This window comes from Mustela nigripes, chromosome 13 (assembly GCF_022355385.1).
Source record: "Mustela nigripes isolate SB6536 chromosome 13, MUSNIG.SB6536, whole genome shotgun sequence".
Taxonomy (NCBI): domain Eukaryota; kingdom Metazoa; phylum Chordata; class Mammalia; order Carnivora; family Mustelidae; genus Mustela; species Mustela nigripes.
In genome coordinates this window covers 9,447,260-9,470,282 of record NC_081569.1, presented here as the reverse complement: position 1 = coordinate 9,470,282, position 23,023 = coordinate 9,447,260, and the positions used below count along the sequence as shown (strand labels likewise).

The following is a 23,023-nucleotide window of genomic DNA, read 5'->3' as shown; positions in this document are numbered from 1 at the left end:
AAAGAATTTCATGTCGGATACCACCAGCTCCTGGAAATTTTTCTGCACTCAGGGACTGGGATTTAACGATTAGTTGAAAGCTGTATTTATCCTCCTGTTTGGCAAAAATGACATTAAAAAATATAGGATTTAAAGATTTTTGACAATTCCTATGAACATCTTACCCCCACCCTTTCTCCCCCAGCCCCCCAACAAAGTTTTAGGGATTGGAAATTCACCTGGAGTTCAGGTTAGATACTGATTTCTTTCTAAAGCGTATTAAATATCCTCCTTTGTAGCTTAAAACTCCAATCATCTCGTTTCCTGTGATGTTTATCATGTCAGAAAGGCTTATCTGGAACTTGAGGCCTGCCCTGGAACAGGTGCCATCCAGTATCACCCTTGCAAAACCTCTGTCCTGTGTGGGTAATGGTGAGAGACAGCTCCGCAGGGGGTCGAGTCAGCGGTGCCTGGCTGAACTCTTACCGGGAAAGGAGCGGTGGTAATTTTTATAAACTTACTCCTTCCTGAGTCAGAAACAGGCAGGAGTTAAAGTTAGGGGGTGGTGCGTGAGGGGGTGTTCATGACTGCGTGTGCGCATGTGTGAGAAAGCATGGAGGTGGATGTGGAGGGTGCACGGAGCGCTGAGGGAGAGGACAGCTGTGGCAGGGGTGTTGCCCTGTGCCCTGGTTGCAGTGCTCAGTCACAAGTACTGGCAGAGTCCGGCCCCGTGGAGAGGGATCTGCCCGGCAGCCCTGGTCCCTTCGCTGGCAAGGCCTTGCGATGAGGATGGGTGGCAGACAGTTCCTTTCCTTGGCTTCACAAGCCTGCTGTACCTGTGTGACGGCCTGGGGCTCCGAGTTTGTTCCAGACCCTCTCTGAGCTCCAGCCTACCTTTCTGAACTCTAGTTCCCATCTCTTCCCTTGCCTTTGGTTCCAAACCTTTTTATGGGTCACTGCACCCCTCCTTCCCAGTCACACCCATCTCCGGGTGTCCTTCTGTACTTACTCCGAGGACCCTTACCCTGCTGGCCCCAGCGAACCAGAATGGATATGGTACTGTGCTGCTTTCTGCTAACTTGGAAGTTAGCAGAAAGTTAGCAGAAACATCCCTGACCCATTAGCGTGGGGCCTGGAGTCCTAGTACCTGCATTCTCCATTTTCCGCTAATCAGCTACCCCCCCTTTAAATTATGATCTCTCGCACCTCCCGTGTCCCCTGTCATGCTTACAGGGCCCAGCAACCCGTCTCCTTCTCACCCCACTTAGCCTGCATAGACTGCTCCTCCTTCGTGTTCATTTGGGCTGGTGGTAGGAGGTGCTCGATCGCAGCAGAGGTGACAGAGTCTTGGAGTCCCTGTAAGACCCTCCTGTACAAGCAGGCCAGATGGAATGTAGAGCCAGACTGTCACATGTGAACCTTTGATATGGATGCAGGGCAGTGGCAAGGTCCTCGCTGGTGAGGTAGGAGCTCTGTGAACTGTTCAAGCGGAAGGGATCCTGAGCGCTCCCCGTTGTGTGAGATCTTTCCACTCACGGGTCTTGTTAAGATGCCGCATCTGCCGTAGTCATGTGTGGAGGTGTAGGGATAGGGGCGTTGAGGGCATTGAGTTGATTTTGAATTTCTTGTTGATATCATGGAGTTAAATATTTTAGTCTAGAATTAAGCTGCCTTAATCTGTTTTTAGGGACATCTTAGACTCGTTGCTTCCCTTCCTTCCGCTCGTCACTGAGCTGTCTCCTTCTCATGCCTTCCCTGTCCACCTTGTAAAAATACACAACAGCCTTCAAAGGGCGCCTTGGTGGCTCATTTGATTAAGCATTGCCTCTTGATCTCAGGGTCATGAGTTCAGGCCCCCCATTGGCCTCCATGTTGGGTGTGGAAACTATTAAAAAAAAATACACAATGGCCTCCTGTCTGTATTCCTTCTTGCCCTTCTCTGATTTATTTTTCTGCACTGCACTTACACACTTCTAACACGTTATATCTTCTATTGATCTTTTTGTTTTCTGTGTGCCTCTACTAAAGTCAGCTTCATGAGGGCATAGACTACTGTTTTGTTGGTGTGTGCTAAGAAGGCTGTCCTAGGAATCCCTGCCATTGGATGGAAGAGCGTTTCTACTTGATCTGAATGCACCCTGGTTCTTGGAAGCCATTCTTCTTGAAAGGTTGTGTACACATGGGTGGGTGCCTGTACACACACACGCCCTTTCTTTTGAAAAAATGCAAAAGGAGTTTGCTCTGGCTTCTTGAATTGAATTCTTCCTTGGGGGTGGGAGCCTGTGTTCTCTTGCCAGAGCTACCTATGATGATTTGCGTCAGTTAGCTGCATTGATAGCCTTGGATTTCCTGTCTGCTGTGGGCAGTGTCAGATTAGTCAAGATTCTTGATTGAAAGTCTGTGCTTGCTTGGTGCATCCCAGTCCCGGATAAGTGTGCGCAGTCTGTTTGCAGCAGCTGCTTCTGGGAGCAATGTCAGTGCACCCTCTCTGCTCACGAGTGGGATGAGCTCGGCCAGTCCTAGTCATTTGGGTTGACTCCGGAAAGAAAAAAAGCTTTGTGTCTTGTTCTTGGTTTTAATGTCATGTTTCATCCACATTGCTGGCTCTCATTTTTTCTTTGAGTTCTCTGCATGTTTCACTGTCAGTGTTTTGTAACATTTTACTTTTTACTAAAACCAGATGATTGATTGACCTTCAAAAGGCAACTACTTCTTGATGTTAGTCTTTAACCTTTTATTATTAGGGGTGGAAGAGAGAAAGGAACATTTCTAAATTGTGTCCTTTAAATGTTTTAACTTCGGATATGAAGATTATTTTTTTCTATTTTCTCCCTTTCTTCCTTAATGAGATGTTTTTAATGAATTGTGTGTGTCTAATTATAAATTGTAAAGGCTTTTTTATAAATAATCTTCTTGCCTTACCACCATCAAAAAGCTGTAGACATGATATCATTCCCCCTTTTTAATAAAGTAAGGCCAATAAAAGCATCTTAGGGGGCAGTTAGGTGGAGACTTTGGTTTCTGCTTTATTTGCCTTTAAATTGTTTGGGTGCTTTACAAAGTAATTTTTAATAAAAAACATTTTGAAAACGAAAACAATGTCCTCTCTTCTGAAAATAAAGCTGTCAGGTTCTGATTAACATGAGACACAGACAGACGAACTATGTATTAAAATGTTAGTTCATTTTATTGATGCATTTTCTGGTTAAGAATATAATGTGCTCTGAAATACCGCCTAAAGTGGATATCCATCTCTAAAGGCGAAAGGTATGGCCTTTAGTGGAGGAAAATACCTCCATTCTTTTCTCTTTGTATGAAACAAATCTGACTGCAAATCTCATCTTAACTAAACAGTGAGTTTCCTTTAGAGATAAAGCTGAGATTTTTCTTTAAAAGACTTGTGGGGGTCTGGTAAGTAATGTAAAGAAGTCTGAGTATCCTTGGAAGATAATTCTTGAGGGATATGGAGTCCTGCCTTATTATGTTCATTTTTATTAGCTAAATGTGAATTTAGCCCCAGCAAACAATGATTTCAGAATGGAAATGAGACAGGATGTTCAGTGGACGCCGCACACTGTTTTTATGCAAGGATTTAGTGCAGGATCTCTCTTTTCCCAGCATGTGTTACTTAAGAATTTACAGCACAGGTTCTTGTTGGACAGGAAAACTACAAAGATACATTGACCTAAAATTTGACCCAGCTCTTATGTTTTTCTTTCTCACTCATCAGAGGGAAGGTACTATATATAGTAGATTTGTCATTTAAAAAAGAAAAAACAATTGCTGTGATCAGAATTCCTTTCGGGCTTATTAAAGCTCAGTGCTCACAGCCCAGGTCCCAGTAACTAGCTCTACAGGTAGATCACGATGTAGCTCTCACTTCTTGTGAACCTAGACCTGTCTCTTAATAGCTGATGTCCAAGGTTGCCAGATTGAATTACACATTCGAAAAGAAGTTGTTGACTTTAAACTGGCCTAATCGCAGAGTGCTGGACCCCGCTCTGTGGCAAATGAATCGTTACTTTTGTGGTGGACACTTCCTAACAGTCTTCCCTATTCTAAAACACTCCTGCTATAAGGCTATCCCTAGACAGGTAGGATTACAGATTTTTAAAAAATCTTCAGTTACTGTCCCAGTGCTAGTCAGTATATATAGTTGCTATGCTGGAAAAACAAACTGGGGACTTGTTGAAGGGAAAAACCATCTGCTGTGTACTGTCCCAGCTGCCATGCTTATGTGGACGGTGTGTACTTGGAGCTGAGGGTCTGAGCCTGGACTCTGAGCCACACACATTGTAGTGGAGGCAGTGGTCCTGCCAGAGGAGTGAAAATTGGCTCGTGGGAGCAGAAAATCTTTCTCTCTCTCTCTGTAAGCAGAGACACATGTACAAATATGTGCTAAATCTGTAGCATGAAAGTTTCATTAGATGGGGGGTGAATACAGAAAAATGTCTAGGAAGACTCCTTGGGGGGTGACAGTGATTAAAATACTGAGGAACACTGCCTTACAGTAATAGACTGAAGTACGGCACACCGTGTTCTGTATTAACAAGCCCTTTTCCCACAAAAAATATACATGATGAAATTCCTGTGCCTACTGTTTTTTTGTCCCATTCTGCTTAAATACTTTTACACAGAGACATTTTACATACATATGAAATTTGCACATCTGCCACCAGACCACCCAAAATGAACAGTAGGTGCTTTCTGCACCTGCACATGATCCTGAAGACTGGACATTTCCTTGAACCCTGTATCGCCACTTCTCAGGTACTTGGATGCCAGACTGAAAAACTAAAAGACGGTGTTTCCGTGTTTTCCACCGTTGACTCCTTACCACAGCCTTTCTCTTAGAACAGGAGTGGGGCCGCCTGGGTGGCATCATCGGTGGAACGTCTAGCTCTTGGTTTCAGCTCAGGTCATGATCTCGGGATCGTAGGACGAAGCTCTGTGAGGCTCTGAGCTCAGCGGAGAATGTCAGCTTGAGATTCTCTCTCTGCCCCCTTACCCCTTCGCCCTCCCTCTTTCCCTCCCTCCCCATGCACACGCATGCACACGCATGCGCGCTCTCTCTCTCTCTCTCTCACACACACACACACTTTCTCTGTCTCTCTCTCTCTAATGAATAAATCTTAAAAAAAAAAAAGGGGGGGGGGGGGAGACCATGCTCTGAGTGGGGCTGGGCTGGGCTGGGCTGGTCCAGCAAGCACTTTCAGCATTCCTCTCTGGATAGTTGGTCAGACAAAGTCCCAATTGTTTGATTCTCAAAAGAGAAGGCCCGGATGGGATGTGTGCCACTTTTAGCTTAATAGGAAATGAAGTAATTCTTGGGTCATGCTCCAGCACACTTGTTTATCTGTAGCACTATTTCGTTTCCATGGGTACAGTGCTTCATACGTTGATAAGGAGCCTGCGGAGACGCTCTCCAGCCGCATGAGCACATGTACCTCCTGACCCACCAGCTTAAAAAAGGTTGGAATTCAGTGCTTTTAAGAGGAGCAGTAGCAGTTAATTGACATTGTTGCTTCTCAGCTAGGTGGTGGTCTTCTTCTTCTTTTAAGATTTTATTTATTTATTTGACAGAGAGAGAGCACAAGCCAGGAACAGTGGGAGGGAGAGGGAGAGGCAGGCTCCCTGCTGAGTAGAGAGCCCAACACAGGCTCCATCCCTGGGCCCTGGGATCAGGCAGATGCTTAATGACTGAGCCACCCAGGCTCCCCTCCGCTAGGTGCTTTTTGTTGTGTTTTTGTTTATTCTGGGCCCCCCCCCCCCCTTTTATGTTTTCAGTAGTGCCAAAGGCAACTTTTAGCTCCTGGGTCCTGTGGCAGAAGCTCTTTGTAGAGTTTCATGAATCTCTTTTCCTTGAGTGACCTAAACAGGAACATTTAAAATTTTTTTCATTTTAGTTTAGTTTTAGAGCAGTAGAAGCGGGAAGGTCAGAGGGAGAGAGAATCTTCACAGGTTCCATGCTCAGCGCAGAGCCGGACGCAGGGCTCCGTCTCACAACCCCGAGATCATGGCCTGAGCCCAGATCAAGAGTTGAACGTGTAACTGACTGAGCCACCCAGGCGCCCCTCAGCAGAACACTGTAATAGCTAAATCATGATGATGATGATAACGACCAGTCTTTGGTGCCTCTCTCGGGCGCGGTGCTTTGTGCATGGCCATCTCTGATGGTTTCTCTGATGGTTTCTCACAGTCGGGATGGCGGGTGGCATTGGGCTCCAGGGTGGAGTGACTTGTTCAGGATGACCTATTCTGGGCGCAGCGGACGGTGAAGACTCCAGCCGGTGTTGTCTGACTCCTCCGCTTGTTGCCAGCAAACCTCAGGACCCCTCAGTCGGTCAGGGAAAGATCTCCCGCACCCCAGTAGTTACTGTGGATTTCTGATGTAGAAGAAAGAACTGGGCCTGGTCGCGGGGGTACTGAGAAGGCGGTTTAAAAGATGGAATTGACGCTTAGGCTTATTTCTTTACCGATTTCTCTGTCTTCTTCCCTTCTTTAAATTCTCTGGAGCTGCTTCCCTCAGAAGAAGCTCAGTAAATTTTTCAGACCTTCCTTTTCTAGATAGCCTTGGGATTCTTACTTTTCCTTCTTTGTTAGCAGGAGGTTGGGTGGAAGAAGCACCGTGCCCCCGGCCGGAACCTGCTGCTCCTCTTTCTGCCGCAGTTTTTGTGTAAAGAGAGGTCGACTGTGGCGATGATAGCAAATCGGATGTGGTTTCTGTGTCTTTTTGGTATACATGTGGGCATCCTTAATACCCTGCATTCTGTGTGTGATGGCCCCGGGAGAGAGTCCTGTCTCTAGGGCGAGTCTATGGCAACAGGACGTTTTATGCAGCGGGTTTTATTACTGGGTCCATATTACATAGCTTTGTTTTTTAACAAAGGGTTTTCCCCCCTAAATGCTTTATCTAAAAGGTCATAGGGATTAAAAAATAGTCTTGAGACCCAGTCGAGCATAATAGAAAACCCCAGTGGGACAGAGTAGTGCCTGCAGGCTCGGGTGCTGTTTCCGGACGCCGGGGCCAGCGCTGTGGTTGAGAGCGGCGGTCCCTCTCCCCGTGGACTCTCAGTTTTTAATATTAAAGGCCGGTCCAGGACACCCACAGCCCCCCACTCCTCTTTTACTCCTCAGTTTCTTTTGAAAAAGGAGCCTATAATCATACCAAACACATTCCAGATTGACGGCACATTTTACTCACATTCAGATTGTGAGTTCATGTCCATAGGGAAGAACACGGGGCCAACAGTCGGATGGATCTCTGCTCCTGGGTTTCTGCTTCCTGGCCTTTCCTGACATTCGTCCTCCTCTGATACGTAGTTTCATTTTACACAGAAGTGTGTACACAGACGAGCTGATAGTAGTTCACCCAACCACCGCCACCGTCCACATCTGTCTGCTCACCGATTACTTCTGCTGACGCAGCGGGAAGAGCCAGGCACGCATAGGCTGCCGATAAACACACGTGCGTGTGCGTGAACCACCATCTGTGTCTGTCCCCTCTGTCTGTCTTCACCCTTTCCTAGCTGGATGGGGTTCTTTGCAGACACTTCTATACTTGGCAGTTTTGAATAAGGTGGTGTTGCTTCACAGTGGCTTTTCTGCACTCAGTGCACCGTGTGGGGGGAGGTGGGGCGGAGAGAAAGAGAGACATGAAATTGAAGATCTGGAATATGGGATGAACTCTGTCTATATAGAAGGAGCTCTTAGAGGGTGGCGGATGGATGTGGTGGTGGTGATGGATGCCATTAGTGGCATTGGGACTCCCTTTCTGGTTCAAGCTTTTGGGTTTCTCACCTTTGCATAGGCTTGAGGCTTGTAATGCTGTGCTGTAATTGTCAGTTAGATTCATGAACCGTTCTTACTTTAAAGTAATTCTTCCAACTGAAATACCTATTGTTACACCTATCTGTCTGATTTCATAGGCAATGAATTGAGGCTAGGTGATGTTGTTTTGGGTGATGGTATTAAAGAGTTTGAGAAGACTCTTCTAATTCTGCTCTTTCTGTGTAAGACCTGGAGACTGTCTAGATGCAACAGAGAGGTGTTCTCATTTACCTCGGGCCACGTAGCTGAGAAGTAAGGGAAATTGTTTTGGACCCAGGTCTCTGCTGTCCCTAAGCATCCAGGTATATAACCAAGTTAGTATCTTCCCGAAACTGTCCTTTCCATCCCTTGAACTTACCTTCTGCTTCCACGTTTGGGCTCTTCAAACTGTTCTCTATTCTTGGAATCTCTTGTTAACGTTCTCTCCCTGTCCAGCTTCTGCCTACTGATGCCCACAGGCTTTGACCTCCGGAGAAATGCTGGGGCTCCTAGGGGCTGCGCCCTCATGCAGTGAATGAGGAAGTCGAGGCCCATGGAAGCAGAGGTAATCTGGGGTCGCACAGCATCAGAGTTTCCAGCCAGGGTTTGAGCATGGTGTGTTTATTGCTTCCCTGTTGATTCTTCCACTGTCCCCTTGTTTCCTCTTGTACCCATAAATCTTGAGAGAAGGGGCAGCCTCAAGAGCAAGGAAGCGGGCTCAAGTTCTGATTCTGCCACCCAGGAGCTTCATCTCTGTGGGCAAATGACTTAGTACTTCTGTGCGTTGGTCTCTGCATCTGGTGAATGGTATAATAATAGTGTCTGCCGCATAGAGTTGCTATGAGGAGTACATGAATGGCTACTTGGAAAGCACAGCGAGTAGAGCCAGCACACCGCGCGTTATGATGTGTGTGTGTGTTATGTAAGGTAGGTGCCGTGCATCTGCGTTCTGAGGGCTGCAGAGCTGGGAGCAGCGTGCCTGCAGAAAGCTGCTTCTTAGCAGCCACCTGCTTTGTGACGTCTTCCTGCTCATACTCACCTGGGAAATGTCCTGCATCTCTCCCACCAGTTGCACTGTGTGTTTCTTCTAGAGCCCATCCCACTCTGACTTCTTCGAAGTTCTCTGCAAATTGTTTGATTCCCCGTTACAGACTGTAAACCTCCGGAGGGCTGAAACAGAGGGCTGAGTCTTTCACGTTTGTATTCCCAGTGCCCTGGGCTTGGTGCCTATCTAGCTATTGGATGTTATAAAACAGTTTTTTTTATTTTAACCTTAAAAAAAAAGATTTTACATATTTGAGAGAGAGTGAGAGAGCGCATGCCCAAGCAGAGGGTGGGGAGTGCAGAGGGAGAGAGAGACACGGGGCTTCATCCCGGGGCCCTGGGATCGTAACTTGAGCCAAAAGCAGATGCTTAACTGACTGAGCCCCCCAGGTACCCCATTATAGAGCAGTGTAAAAGAAATACTTTCTGCCAGAAGAATCTCTAAACCTACTACCTGAATCTGTTGACTTGTTTCTAATTGACATTGTTGTTTTATACAATTAGGCTGGCTTCCCTTCAAAGGAAAATCAGAAGTTTTTTCCCCCTAATTTCATGTCATATGTTAAATGTATAAATTCAACACATGCATTGAGTTGAAGTACGTATGTGGGTATCAGCATGTGTGGGTACAGACACGCACCAGGCAGGGGATGCTCTATCTCCTACAGCCTTCATAGAAAGAATTCAACTCGGAAGGCAGGACATGTACGTGGTGGAGTGATGTGTTCATGTGGAAGCGGATCTCAGTGGTTAGTGAACCTGTCCTTGTTGCTCAGTCGTTGTACTGGCCTGCGGTTCGGGTATTAGGCTCCTTGCAGGCGGGGACAGAACTCTTGCATCATGATTCACTAGGCCACGACCTTGGGCATCAGACTTGAATTTAAATAATGGATTCTGCTTCTTATGGTATCTTTGTGACCTTACTTCTCGGAGTCCCAGTTTTGTCATCTGCAGCATGAGGACAGTACCTACCTCCTCAATCTCTTGTACAGAGAAAATGACATGTCGGATAGCGTGGTAGTCACTTGGTCAGTAAATACTTGTAACCACCCTAAGATTACACAACAGTGAGAGATTTCTTTTGTCACCAGGGTAAAGGGCTTAAAGAGGCCCCTGGAGAATCGTATGCAGAAAATCAATTTACTTATTATTCTCATTGTTCACACGGGAAAAACAATTACAGTTTTCTCTTTCAGAGGCAGCAGAAGGCTTCGTCTGTTCTGTCCACGTCTGAAGCCTCTCCTGGCCTTTGGCCACAGTAGGGAAAGTGAGCTCCGTGGCCCTATAGAGGGCTCCCTCTGCCTCACCCCACTGTGGACAAGCAGTCTCTGCGCGTGAGGGCCTGCGGGGAATCTGCCAGAGCACCAGGTGGCGTCACTCACGCAGCAGAAAGACAGGCTCCATTTTCCTTTCTGCGTTTCTCACCAGAGAGATTTTTTGGAAGAAGAATGATGATGTTAGGGGCGTACTTCTAGCCTGTTGAGATCAGTGTTGGGAAGTTGAGGGACAACAGGGTGTTCAATGACTATATTCTGCATGTTGTACATACTTAACTCTGTGAGGCTAAAAATCCAGCAGAGTCTGATTCTCCAGGAAGGCCTTTTCCACAGAAACAGTGTGGATGTTACTCGAGTGGAGCTCTCTGGGGCGGCGTGTATGTGGCAGCTCATGGGGTCTGCCCCGTCTGTACGGTGGGCACTGATCTCCGGCATGCTTGCCCTCCTGAACTGGGCTTCTGGCCGCAGCTTTGCGTCATCCCTGTGAACCAGACGATGTTGTTGACGTCATTACATGACAGGAAAGAACATGTATCTGACAGCAGAGTGCATTTTGTAGGCCTTGAATTGCTAATAATAGTGAAATAGAATCAGGTAGTTTTGTACTTTTCAAAATATTTCATCATTTGGTCAGTTGCACTGTGGCAGTGCTGGGGAATCCGTAAAAATCCTCCTATATTAACCAGTCTGCGTGGCTTTCTTCCTGTTAGGTTTCCAGATCTGGCTCAGTTCAGTCGTATCAGACTTGCTAGGCCTGACGAGATCCTTGAGCTTTCATTCTTTCCTCTGTTCGAGTTGAACAGCCATAATTCAGTATGTCCTGGGATCTCAGAGACTGTTTGGTGCCAGACGTTAGCTATAGGGGATACATTTGGGGAACAGAGTTGTTTACTGGCAGTAAGGGAACTAATTCATAGTTGCAAATAATAGTTCAGAAAAAGAGCTGAAAATAAGTGTAAAGAAGTTTGGATTGCTGTCAGAGAAGAGGAAGTACTTTCTTTTAGGAAGGAGAACTTGTGTATTGTGCAAGAAGAGCAAAGAGGACCTACTAGTGTCCTCCTCCCAGCGGGAGGACTCTGAGACTGTCCTCCTCCTAGCGGGAGGACTTGGAGACTATCCTCCTCCCAAGTGGGAGGATTGAGGGACTGTCCTCTTCCCAGCCGGAGGACTCTGAGACTGTCCTCCTCCCAGCAGAGGACTCTGAGACTGTCCTCCTCCCAGCAGAGGACTCGGAGACTGTCCTCCTCCTAAGTGGGAGGACTCAGACTGTCCTCCTCCCAGCAGAGGACTCGGAGACTGTTCTTCCGGCAGGAGGACTCAAACACTGTTTTCTTTGCTCTCTGTGTCTTGTTTAGGCCATGACTGCTGTGAGACCGTGAAGGTGCTGCTCTGTGCTTCCAAGGAGGGCCTTCCCGTGTTTGTGGTGGCCGAAGAAGACTTCCAGTTCATCCAGGATGAGGCGTATGATGCAGCCCAGTTCCTCGCGACCAGTGCTGGGAATCAGCAGGCCCTGAACTTCACTCGTTTTCTTGACCGATCAGGACCCCCATCTGGGGATGTGAATTCCCTTGACGAGAAGGTCGCCCTGGCATTCAGACACCTGAAGCTGCCGGCAGAGTGGAACGTGTTGGGGACAGATCAGACTTTACAGGGTAAGCACTTAATGACCCGCAGAGAGACTGAATTTAGAATACTTTGATTTCTCAGTGGGCCTGCTTCTGTACGATCATTGTCCTCACGCCTTTCACAGTAGCTGGGTAGATCTCGCAGTTACTGGAGTAGAGCGGCCTTGCCGCCTTCTCTTCTCGGAGCTGTTAAACCTGTTCTTGCAGTGAAAGGCCCCAAGCAGGAGCTTGGTGTGGCTGTGTGCGGCCGCTGTTTGCAGCAGAGGGCGGCGCACGCGGCACTGGGCTGCGGGTCTGCAGTTCTCATGTGTCCTCCCAAGCACAGGAAGTGTGGCCTGTCCTTTATGAGGACAGTAGCAGAGTAATTTTTGTCATCCTTTTGGTATTTCATTATCAAAGAGCTTTCATTATTGTATTCTGAAGTTTTTGAGAGACTCCATGGAATTAGAGGAACAAAAAGATGGGGGATTGAGGTGGGAGGGGGACACCAGAGCTGCCTGGCCTCTGTGAAACCCCACACTTCTTTAACAGAGCCATTTCACTCTTCACTTATTTTATCTACTGGCTTTCCATGTGAGAGTTCACGGAAGGAAGGGTTCCACTTAAAAAAAAAAAAAAAAAGCACTGGCATAGTAACCATGTGTTCCTCTTAGGGGTTTTCCTACATAATCATTTGTGTAGCAGATGCGTATCTACTAGATGTCATGGTTTTATGACTGTATTTAAATGAAAGAGTATATGCATGGGGTCTAATAAGTAACACGCTCTTTGCCTCCTGAGTTCAAGTCGAATGGAAAGGTTTAGGAGTTATGCAGATGGAGGTCAGAAGGTTTGCTTTGCTACTGATGACAGCTCGTTGGGCTGCTGATGCTTCATCTGCCAGAAGGGTTTGCTCCCCTTCCTGCTTTATCTCTGAAAGAGCTGGACAGTCACGACGCTGCCCTTCGGTGGCCACCCAGCTCTGATCATCGTACTCCATAGGGAGAGCAGGCCAGAAGTCACCCTCTCTGCCCGAGAGCAGATCCTGAGCAGGAACACCCAGAGGGGACTGGGTCAGGGGCGTGCTGAGCACGGAGCACGCCTGCTCTCACAGACTTCCTCCCATGGAAGAAGGCTACAGAGGTATTTGCCAGCTTTGGTCCTCTGAAAGCTGTGGCCAGGGGCGGCAGTGGTGTCCCTCAGCATCAGGGGCTGGCTGCGGTAAGCTGCCTGCCTCAGTGAAATAAAAAGGGAAACGCGGACTCTAAGGTCCCATCAAGGAAGGACGCATTTATCCTTTTCTCTACCTAATTAATATAGACCAAGGAGCCCCTCCACTGCTAAGATCTAAAGATCAAAGTATTTGCCACCATTGAGGACAAGAGCACTTTTTCAGAAACCTCCCGTTGAGGCTTTATGCCGCAAGCCCCTCCTGTTCTGTATTGCTATGGCCGCGGGAACTCTGGTTGCTGTGTACACGTCCATGTCAAGATGGGGTCACCTTCGTCATTTACGGGGCTTATGGTGTTTTTATGGTTTTGTTTTTGTCTTGAAAGAAGGCACAGGAGTGGGATTATTTGTTCATGTTACCATGATTAAAAAGAGCTGTTAGAAAGAGCACAGGTCTGAAACTTCAGGCCTGTCACTTCCCCTCTCTGGGCCTTAGCCTCCCTGCCTTTCATAGGGAACTGGCCAGCTTTTGCCACGTGCTTCTTCGGTTTCTGTTGCACAAAATTGCTCAAGCGGTACTAGCAAAAGCTGAATCAAGTTTGAATGGTTAGGGAAGTGTGTTAAAGACCACAGTGAGGTACCGCTGCCCACCTGTTAGAATGGGTAAAATAAAAAATACCAGGGGCCAGCAAGGCCCAGAAAAGTGCCTGCTACGGTGCTAGTGGGAGTGCGGAATGATACAGGCGCGCGAACACAGTTCGGCAGTTTCTTCCAAGGTTGAGTGTACATTTACTATGTGACCCGGCAGTTCCACATTTGGCTGTTTATTCTAGAGAAATGAAAACTTCTATTTACTCGGAAACTCTTTGTACAGATATGCATACACCAGCGTTATTTATAATCATTCAAAACCGCAGACAACCCAGATCTCGGTCATTGGGTGAATATGTAAACCGGTAATGATATGTCCATACGGGGGACACCACTCATGAAAAAGGGGGATATAACATTGAAAAATAATAAAGGGGACAAATTGTTGGGGGGTCCAAATGCAGCAGCCTGGATGCATTTTGCTGGGTAAAGTCCATTTCCAAAGGTACATAGTGTGTGATTCTACTTGTGTGGTAGTCTAAAAAGGGCAAAACTATGGGAACAGAAAACAGATGAGTAGTTTGCAGGGACTAGGAGTGGGGCTGAGGTCTGACTGCAGGGGGCTGCCATGTGGGAGCTTTTTGGATGTTGGAACAGCTTTATGTCTTGGTGGTGGTGGTTAGAACAATCTGTGCTTGTGTTCAGACTCACAGGACTGTATACCCCCACAAGCCAGTTTCATTGTTCATAAGTTACAAATAATTAAAAGAACAACAAAAAAACTGGACAAGTTAGGTGTATGTACATTGGAAGGTGAAACGCACGCATGGAACTCGATAGACCTACCTTGAAGTCAGCACCTGGGGTCAGGAGCCTGATTGATGCAAGTGCCAGATCCGCATTCTGCGGCGGAGTTGTTCCCTCCCTGGTGGGCTAGAGCCTGCACCACCAGGTACCTGAAAGGCAGTGCGGCACCGGTCACGAGGTGCATGCTGCTGAGGGACGAATGTAAAGAAGCATTCTGCTCACATCAGTGAGTTGCCAAGATTGTTAAAGGAAGCAGGTACGAGGGGCGCCTGGGTAGCTCAGTGGGTCAAGCCTCTGCCTTCGGCTCAGGGTCCTGGGATCAAGCCCTGCATCGGGCTCTCTGCTCAGCAAGGAACCTGCTCCCTCCCCGCCTCCCCCCACTCTGCCTGCCTCTCTGCCTGCTTGTGATCTCTGTCTGTCAAATAAGTAAATAAAGTCTTAAAAAAAAAAAAAAAAAAAGCAGGCACGAAGCAGGCTTGTCGCCTGGGGTGAAGAGGCAGGTACACAGGGCGCCCTGTTACATAACGGGACTCCTTGCTGTTGAAGGTTAGGATGTTGACAGTTGTTCCAGCCTGATATTTGCACAAAGGGGTCATACGAGATTTGCGGTTAACCCTCCCACTCTGTGTTTAGATGCAGCGCTTTTTAACTGTTTCCAGGTCAGTGACTCCTTTGAAAATAGCTTAGATCTCTCCTCAGAATGAAGTGCATCCAGCTGCCTACCCGGAGAACCCGGACATGTTTTATAGGGCTTCCTGGTCTCCCTGCGCAGCAGGCGTGAACGTGACGCTGAGAACTCTTGGTTTCGAGGTGATACTGTCCTGTGGGCAGGGGGCTCCACTTGTCTATAGCCTGGCTTTGTTGCAAGAGTTTGTGCAAAGTCTTCACCTCTGGTTCCGTTTCTTTATCTGTCAAATGGAGGAAGACCTCCTGGGAGAGAGTGAGCTGGTGGATAAGCATTTTGTTTTGAATATACCTTGACCACCGTCCAGTAACCTGTTAGAGACAGAACATCAATGAGCTCTATAAGGGACTTAAGCTGTCCTGTTGAAGGCTGCCACAGGACAGCACGGGAAAAACAGTTCCTTGAGGCAGAACGAGGCTGTTTTGCTTTTGCTTTTACTGATCTCTAAAGTTACTCTTCACTTTAAACCACGAGCGGGAGGGAAGGGAGTTTGTCCGTCTAGTCCTTCCATCCGCAGTTACATAAAGGAGCTTCTCTGCTGTCCTTTTGGCCTTAGTTCTGCTCTAAACATCAGCAATAAGGTTGCATCTGGGTGGAGGGTGAATGATGGGGCGGGGAGAGCTTCCCTGTGAGTGAGCAAGTCTCACTTCTTGGCCCTGCTGCTCAGTCCCTCTGTGGCTCGCAAAGGTCGAAGTTTGAAGGTTGGGTGAATGGGGATGATTTTCACCTGAAAGACCCTGTAGGGTAGCAGGGGCCAGCCGGCTGCAGACTAGCTCTGAAGAAAGGGTGGAGGAGAAAGTCCTGGGGGAGATCTTCATTCTCAATCACCGGTATTATATGGCTGAATGAAAAGATCTTATCATCTTTTGGGGTGGGAATCCTCCCCACAAGGAGAAATTTGGGTGGAGAGAAGGATTAGACCGGTTTAAAAAAGACTGCACCCAAAACAGCCAGGGCGGTCTCAGTTCTGTGTATCTGACGTTGGTTACTAGAACCTCAACCTAATTGTTTGGTGTTTTAATTCCCACACCCCTTCCGTGAGACTTTTTCCTTAGCTACACTCTCTAATATTTGTATCCTTTTTCAGCTATCATTGTTGCTAAAAAATAAAATAATAAAATATAAAAAGACCACTGGGGATTTTTTTCTTGGCAGAGGGTTAATATCTGTTGATTTCCAGGACAAGCACTTCCTGGTCATGGCAGGACTTCAGCTCCAAAAGGTTTTGTTGTCTCTCAAACCTTGATTGTGTGGCAGGGCTACAGGTGTCCTTTTCGACAAGCCCATCGCTCACACTGGCCCACCGTTTTCCCTCCCCGTGGAGTGTGAGAATTCCTGCCTCGTGCGGAGCTGCAGGCTTATCCAAGAGGTGGTTCAGAACAGCAGGGAGAATGGTGATTTTGGAGTCACGTAGGTATGAATTCAGAGAGTACTGTGAGCAGGGCATTTAGGTGGATTGATGGGGAGGGAAATGTAGTCTTTGATTGCTATACTGTTCACAGAATTTAGAACATTTTGCTTCATCAGAAAATCTGACTTTGAGAAAGTATGCTGCAGCATACTTACCATGAATGTCTGCTAGGCATGTCAGCTTTCTCTGCAGGTCGGAGGGAATGGGTGTGGGAATGAGGTTGCTTAAGTGGATAGCAAGTGAGACTTAAGGCATTTTCTGCTACCTTCTCTGTGAGTGGAAGCCGGGCCTCCATAGAGATTTTTCCAGTTGAGCATGGTTAAATGGGAAAGCCCGCGAACCAACCTATGGCCTGTGAAATAAATTACAGCCTAAAGGAAACGGAGAAGTATCAAGAGTATTCAGAAGGGAGACTCCCAGGTATAATTTTCTTTAAGAAACCAAAGAAAAATTTAGAACAGAGTTCCTATTTGTCCTTTAAAAGCTCAAAGAAGTCAGATCTATTATGAAATTAGAAAAGGAAGCAACCAGAACAGTAAGTTTAGGGAGTATCTACTAAATATGCAGGAAGCCCCTCGGTCAGGGTTCAACCAGAGCATCAGAACGAGCAGGAGAAATGTGCATTAAGACTTCTTGCATGGCGTGCCTTACGCTATTGTGGGGGCTGGTCAAGGAGGTCCAAGATTCGCAGGGCAGGAGTAGAGGAGAAGACCATGGGCAAGCTCAGACCCACTGAAATGAGCCAAAACTGTCATCCTCAGTGAGTCAGGAAGGGGAGATCTGGAGCAGCTGGAGTTCCAAGAGCACAGGCTCAGGCCAGCCTCCAGGGGAAACCTCAGCCCTGCTTTTAAAGCCTTCCAGCTGATTTAGACAGACCTACCCAGATTATCTGGGATAATCTTCCTTATTAAATCAACTGATTAGGGGCTTTAATTACATCTGCAGAGAAGTCATCACAGTGAGGGCAAAGATGGAAAGAGAGTTGCTTGAAATGATGCAGGGACATCCAGAATCTCATAACATAATTAAATTCAAACTGGGGACAAAGGACTCAGTTGACATCACAGGAAATGCAGTTAGTGATCTGAAGGACAAAGTTGAGTAACTCACAGAATACAGAGGGAAAGACAAAGGATCATGAGAGGAAGAAATACGGAAGATAGAGACCAGAGAACAGAAGTTGGTCCTAAATTGTGGGTGTGCTGGAGTTTAAGCGGAGACAAAAGAAATAAAAGCAGTAATGAAGGCTAAGTTGGGTAAACATTTTTATTTATTGGAGGAAAACATGAAAAGGTTCTTTGTAAACCACAAGAGCTCGCTTGCCTGATTGCTTTTTTTTTTTCTTTTTTACAAAAAGAGGGTGGAGTTAATGGAGAGGGTATGGTCTCTAGAGTTCACAGAAGAATTTTCAAATCTTGATGATTCTTGTTGTGGGTAAGTTATTAACCTGTCTTTGCCTCAACCTGAGGATGGTGAGACCTAATGGGGTTATTGTGAGTGGGAAAAGCGTTAATACAAAATACATAGTCCAGAGCAGACATCTAGCGGGTCCTGACCACGCATCACACTTCTGGTCGTCTGTTAATTGCATAAAGGGGTCAACCTACAAGTGCATGTGGCACCTTCTGCTCAGGACCTTAGAATCAGACCTGGGGAGGATGCAGGTGCTGGAACCAAGGTGCCAGCTTGAGCAGGTGCATGGCTTTGTTTTTGGAGCTGACTCAGCAAATCAGGGGTCGGAAGTGGTGAGGCTGTAAAGAAGACTGCTGTGAAGGGGTGTGAAGGTGTCACGTAGTGAGGCAGGAATTGACCAGTCTCTAAAAAGTCACATAGTTCCTGCTCGGAGCCTTATTAGCTTTTTGGTTTTTGATAAGGACGTCAGAGTGCTTGTGAACAACTGTAAGGCACAAGTCAGGTGGTGATATTTGATCTTCTGTGAAGGTTCTTTCTGCCCTTTTGTCTGGCCCTGCCACCTGCTCTAAGGTCCTGATTATTATGGTTTGTACCTGCCCATGCAGGGTTTCTTCTGGGGTGTTGATCTCTTTCCAGCCACGTGTCTCAGCTGAACACCCTGTGAATTCTTGAATTAGTGTGCGTAGTTCTGTAGGAAAAATGTAAAATACAAAAGATCAGTTTTGCATCTAAAAATTTACCTTGGTAATAGGGAGACTAGACTGAAAGACACGTGACACTGGAAAGCCTTTCGCTGTAAAATCGCTGGTTCAAAGCTGGATTCGTTTTTCACTGCTAGTCACATGAGCAGCACGGACTTGAGTGTAAGGAGGAAGCAGTGGGGTCCAGGAAGTTTGGGGATGCCCAGGAAAAAAGTTGAGACCCGTGGTAGCCACGGAGGAGAGGAGGCAGGCACCGCTCCTGGGCGCCATTCCCATTGCAGTGTCTGAGTGGCGCCCCCTGGAGGTGAGTCCCGTCCAGCCTGTGGGGCCTGGTACCGCAGCCCTGCTGAGGCTTCATCCCAGCTTGGGCACAGGGGATGGCCTGAGGAAGAGAGAGGTTGTTGGTGAACCTGGAACGGAATCTGAAGTCTGAGAGGAGAGAGCCGGGAAAGGGAGGGAAGCCTGGCTTTGAGGGCGGATCTTGTAGCCCGTCTTTATCCCCGCATTCCGCCTGCCTCCGTCCTGCGTGTGAGGTGAAGGTGCCCCACCGAGGGATGCAGAAATGAAGCTCTGAGAGGTAAGAATGGTTCGGGCCCAGTCTCAGGTGGTAAATGGCCACTTCCAAACCCAGATTTGTCTGCCTCCCGAGCCCTTCCTCATTTGACCACTTTCAGCGTGACTCGCTGTACTAAAGAGGGGCCTTCCCCGTAAGTGAAATAAGCCCAAGTGCACGTTTTTTCTTACTGAACTTACTAGTATATTATCTTAAAATTAGGCTTATTATGCCTGGAGATGCATTTCTTTCTTTCATTAAACAAAGCCAAAAAAAAGCTGGCTGTGCTGGTAATTTGATTTGCCCTTAATGTGGGGGAATAGAAGGACCTGTGTGTACTTAACAAGCAGAACCTGTTCTTAGTGTTTACCTAGCCAGCTCCTGTCTGGGTGTTATTTTTTCTTTAATTATACCTTTTACAATACAGCCATCTAAGCCCCAACAGCTATTCCCCATGTGTCCCCACATTGTGAGGCTGCATCCCCCCCACCCCACCTTCTTGTTTAAGGAAAAGAACACATGTGTGAATTCACTCTTACAAATCCGCCCATATAGATGGTTTGCACAAATGTGGTAAATCAGGATATAGAATGTCATGGTTCTCTTCGGAGACTTTGCTTCTTAAGCTCTGTTCAGCTTTGTTCCGTCTTGATGCAAGAGCTGGCCGCAGCCCGCCACCGTCAAGCCTGTTTATGTTGTGGTTTAACTCTAGGATCTTAGGTACTTGGAGTCGGCAGTGCTCACGTAACTTGTCTTTCTGTTTGTTTGCTTGTCGTTTTCACGTTCTCTGTACTGATTTTCTCTCCCACATACAGATGGCGGTCCCCGGGAGACGCTGATGCATTTTGCTGTGCGGCTGGGGCTGCTGAGGTTGACGTGGTTCCTGTTGCAGAAGCCAGGTGGCCGCGGGGCTCTCAGCGTCCACAACCAGGAAGGAGCGACACCTGTGAGCCTGGCCTTGGAGCGGGGTTATCACAAGCTGCACCGGCTTCTAACTGAGTAAGTGCTCCTTCTCGCTCTTTCCTTCCCCTCATGCCTGGCCCCACCCCCCCACCCCTTGCTTCATAGCAGCGCCGCCCACTTGGCATCTCCAAGTGAGTTTGCCGGGAACTAAAACCTCAGCTCTGTGCCTTGCCTTCTGCCGGAGGCTGGTAAGCTCGCTCCTGCTAACCACTTCATTTGTGAGACGCAAACGTAAGTCCTGTTGCCAGCTTCTCTCCCTGCCTCCCTGCTTCTCGCCTCTTGATATTTCACTGAACCCTAAGACGAGGTCTCGTCTGTGGGGGCAGCATTCCCCGACCACGTATGTAGCTTATTCTGACTTGGTACAAGAGATTTTTCTCTGCCATATATTTTCTCAGTTATGTCTTCAAGACTTAAGTTAATTAGAAACAAATATCTGAATGTAATCATTGCATGCAGAAAATATGCTGAACCACTGGGTTTGGGTCTGATTGTAATTTCCATGAATAAAATCAAGAGCCGTGGTCTCTTCATATGAGAAGCAGGAGAAAGCCACCGAGTTGTCCTGGAGACGGGTGGTAGGGAGTCCTGCGCGTCTGCACTCTTTGGCTGGACACTCTGACTCTTCATAGAGTCTTTCGAAGGAAGGTTGTCAGTCAGAACATTGGAGGAGGCCTTTTCTCTTGTAGAAGAAGAGAAGTACATTACAACAGCCGACTGTTTCCCCTGGAATATTTATAAAAGGCAGAAACTTCAGCTGTAGTTTCTCTTGTTTAATACATAGTTTTTATTATTTTACGGTCACCACATCTTTTCAGCCACATAGTCTGACCGAGAATAAACCCTCTGGGATTCACGTTCTTCACTAATCGAGGGACCCTCATAAGTTAAGTGGATATTCCCAAATTCCCAGTCTTTTGCTCCTGTTAGACTTAATTTAGTTGCTTTTTATTTTTTGTCATTTGTAGCCGTATGGGGGGAGTGGGGGGGTTCTGGATGGGGCAAGAAGAGACTTCATTTCAGCATGTAAGGCTCCCTGCTCGTACTTACACAGGTCGGGTTTTTGGTCTGTCTGTTGTTGCTTTCACCTGCCCAGATGATAACTTTTCTAGTCAAGTCAGACAAAAGGTTCTTTTCAGAGGCTCTCTGATGGGTGCATGGGATCCCTGACAGTAGGAGGGGCGCTCTTCGTCTCAGATGAGCTCCGGATACTTGAGCTCTACTGCGACAGTATTCCAGGAGTGATCGGTTCCATTCCTTCGTACTTCCCATCTGGCGGGTGATTCGATTCCTTCTGCTGTTCGCCTCAGGGCTTTCTCACAAGAAGCCTGTTCCAGAAGTTGAAACAGTTAACTCTGCATTAAATGCTGCCCTTCGAGAGCATTTCCTCTAAGTGTAACCTTGTAGCTCTGGGTTTTGCTGGGAAGCAGAGTTGGTTAAGGATTGCTATCCAAATGGGGAAATAGAGTGATTACAACAGCTTTATTATATGCTTGGTGAGGATGTCACAAGACTGCGGCGCAGCTTTAAGGAAACCAGAGTGTTTGTTCTTGGAGAAGATTTTTTGGCTTGCTTTATAGTACGAGCTCTGTTCCATATGCGAAAGCCACTCACCTCCTTTTGAAGGGAAAGCCAACTTGAGAAATCTTCAAATGGGGGACCACAATAGGACGTTGAAATCAGCAAATTAAAAAAAGGGAAGGAGGTGATTTTACTCCATCACTCAATGTTACCATGATGTTAATAGACTTTGCTAGAATTTCAACTGTAGGTCAGGAGAGATCATCATTAACGGATAAGGAGGAGAGTGAGATCCAGAGAGGCTGTGACAGGATCAGGGTGACAAGGTGGCCCAGTCAGAGCCAGAAGCCAGATCACCTAAGAAGCTGTTCAGAGCTCCTTCCACTCCTAGGATTCTGAACAAGGGGCACCAAGAATAGACTGCATGGGCTCCGCGGCCTTTACAGTCCCAGGCAGAAGTTTACACACGTGTTTCTGAGCGAGGAGTTTGTCTTGTGAAACTCACAGGATGGTTTATGAAAAGCTAAGGGTTGTTCCACGTGTGACGCCATCTAATGATTCACTAAGATCTTTAGACTCGAGTGTCCTACCTCTTCCCTTGTTTAAATTAAGTTTCTCCATCGAGGCCCATTTCATTTTATTCTGTCTTTTCAATTAATATGAAATTGAGGTAGGGTTACATACATTTTTGCCCTTAGAAAATAACTATTTGCATGCCAGTCTTCATTGAAAATTCAAGTTTATTTCAGTCCTTTTATATGTCTCCTAGAGTAAATTTGTTGTTTTCATAACTTGCTGCTTACTGTGGGTTTTTTTTTGTTGTTGTTTTTTATTTATTTATTTTTTTTAATTTTTGGAGGCAGGGGAAGAAGACAGTGCTGATTAGGGTCCAAGTTTTGTTTGTGTTTATGTGTCTGAGGTGTGTTAGATAATTCATTTTGATAAATGGAGTCACTTCTGTGTGAAAATCAATTCTGCTGTCCTTGGAAGTGAACGATAATCTAAATATGACCCACGTCTTTTGAGAACTCTTGAATTGATACTAAATCCTAGCAGATAGCAGTAATTGTTAGGATGTTTTTGATAGCTTCCCTTTTCTGTAATCTGTTATTATTAACTTGCACTGAGTTCAGTGACAGGAAAGGAGAAATTTTTTTGACTCACTGCTCATATTTTGATCTTGCATTATCAATATGGTTGTATTTATGATCGGAAAATTCACCTTAGACAAAATGTCCCAGTCTTGCCTGAGAAGAAATCTTACCCAGAGCGCTTAGGCCTCCCCTGCTTTTAGGTAGATGCACAGTTGTTTCCCCCATTTTGAAAAGAAGTCAAACATCCCCTGCCTGAGGTCCCCTAATTAGTGATGGGTAGAAGAGGGAGGGAACCCAAGTCTTGAGGCTCTTGGTTGGGCTAAGGCTAGGAGGTAACATTAGATGGGTGTTGCGTTGGAGTCTCCAGAAGGACACAGGTGTCATTGTGAGATATCCCACAC

General features: G+C 46.9%; 1 protein-coding gene across 7 annotated transcripts in view; it reads left to right on the top strand.

The window, feature by feature from the left end:
* Positions 1–23,023, top strand: part of AKAP13 (A-kinase anchoring protein 13) — a 322,148-nt gene that overhangs the window by 118,031 nt on the left and 181,094 nt on the right. For all 7 annotated transcript variants that reach the window (XM_059371621.1, XM_059371619.1, XM_059371618.1 and 4 more), the window contains exons 4-5: positions 11,465–11,761; positions 19,860–20,043. In XM_059371621.1, the coding sequence (XP_059227604.1) occupies positions 11,465–11,761; positions 19,860–20,043 (481 nt within the window). The remainder of the gene's footprint in view (positions 1–11,464; positions 11,762–19,859; positions 20,044–23,023) is intronic.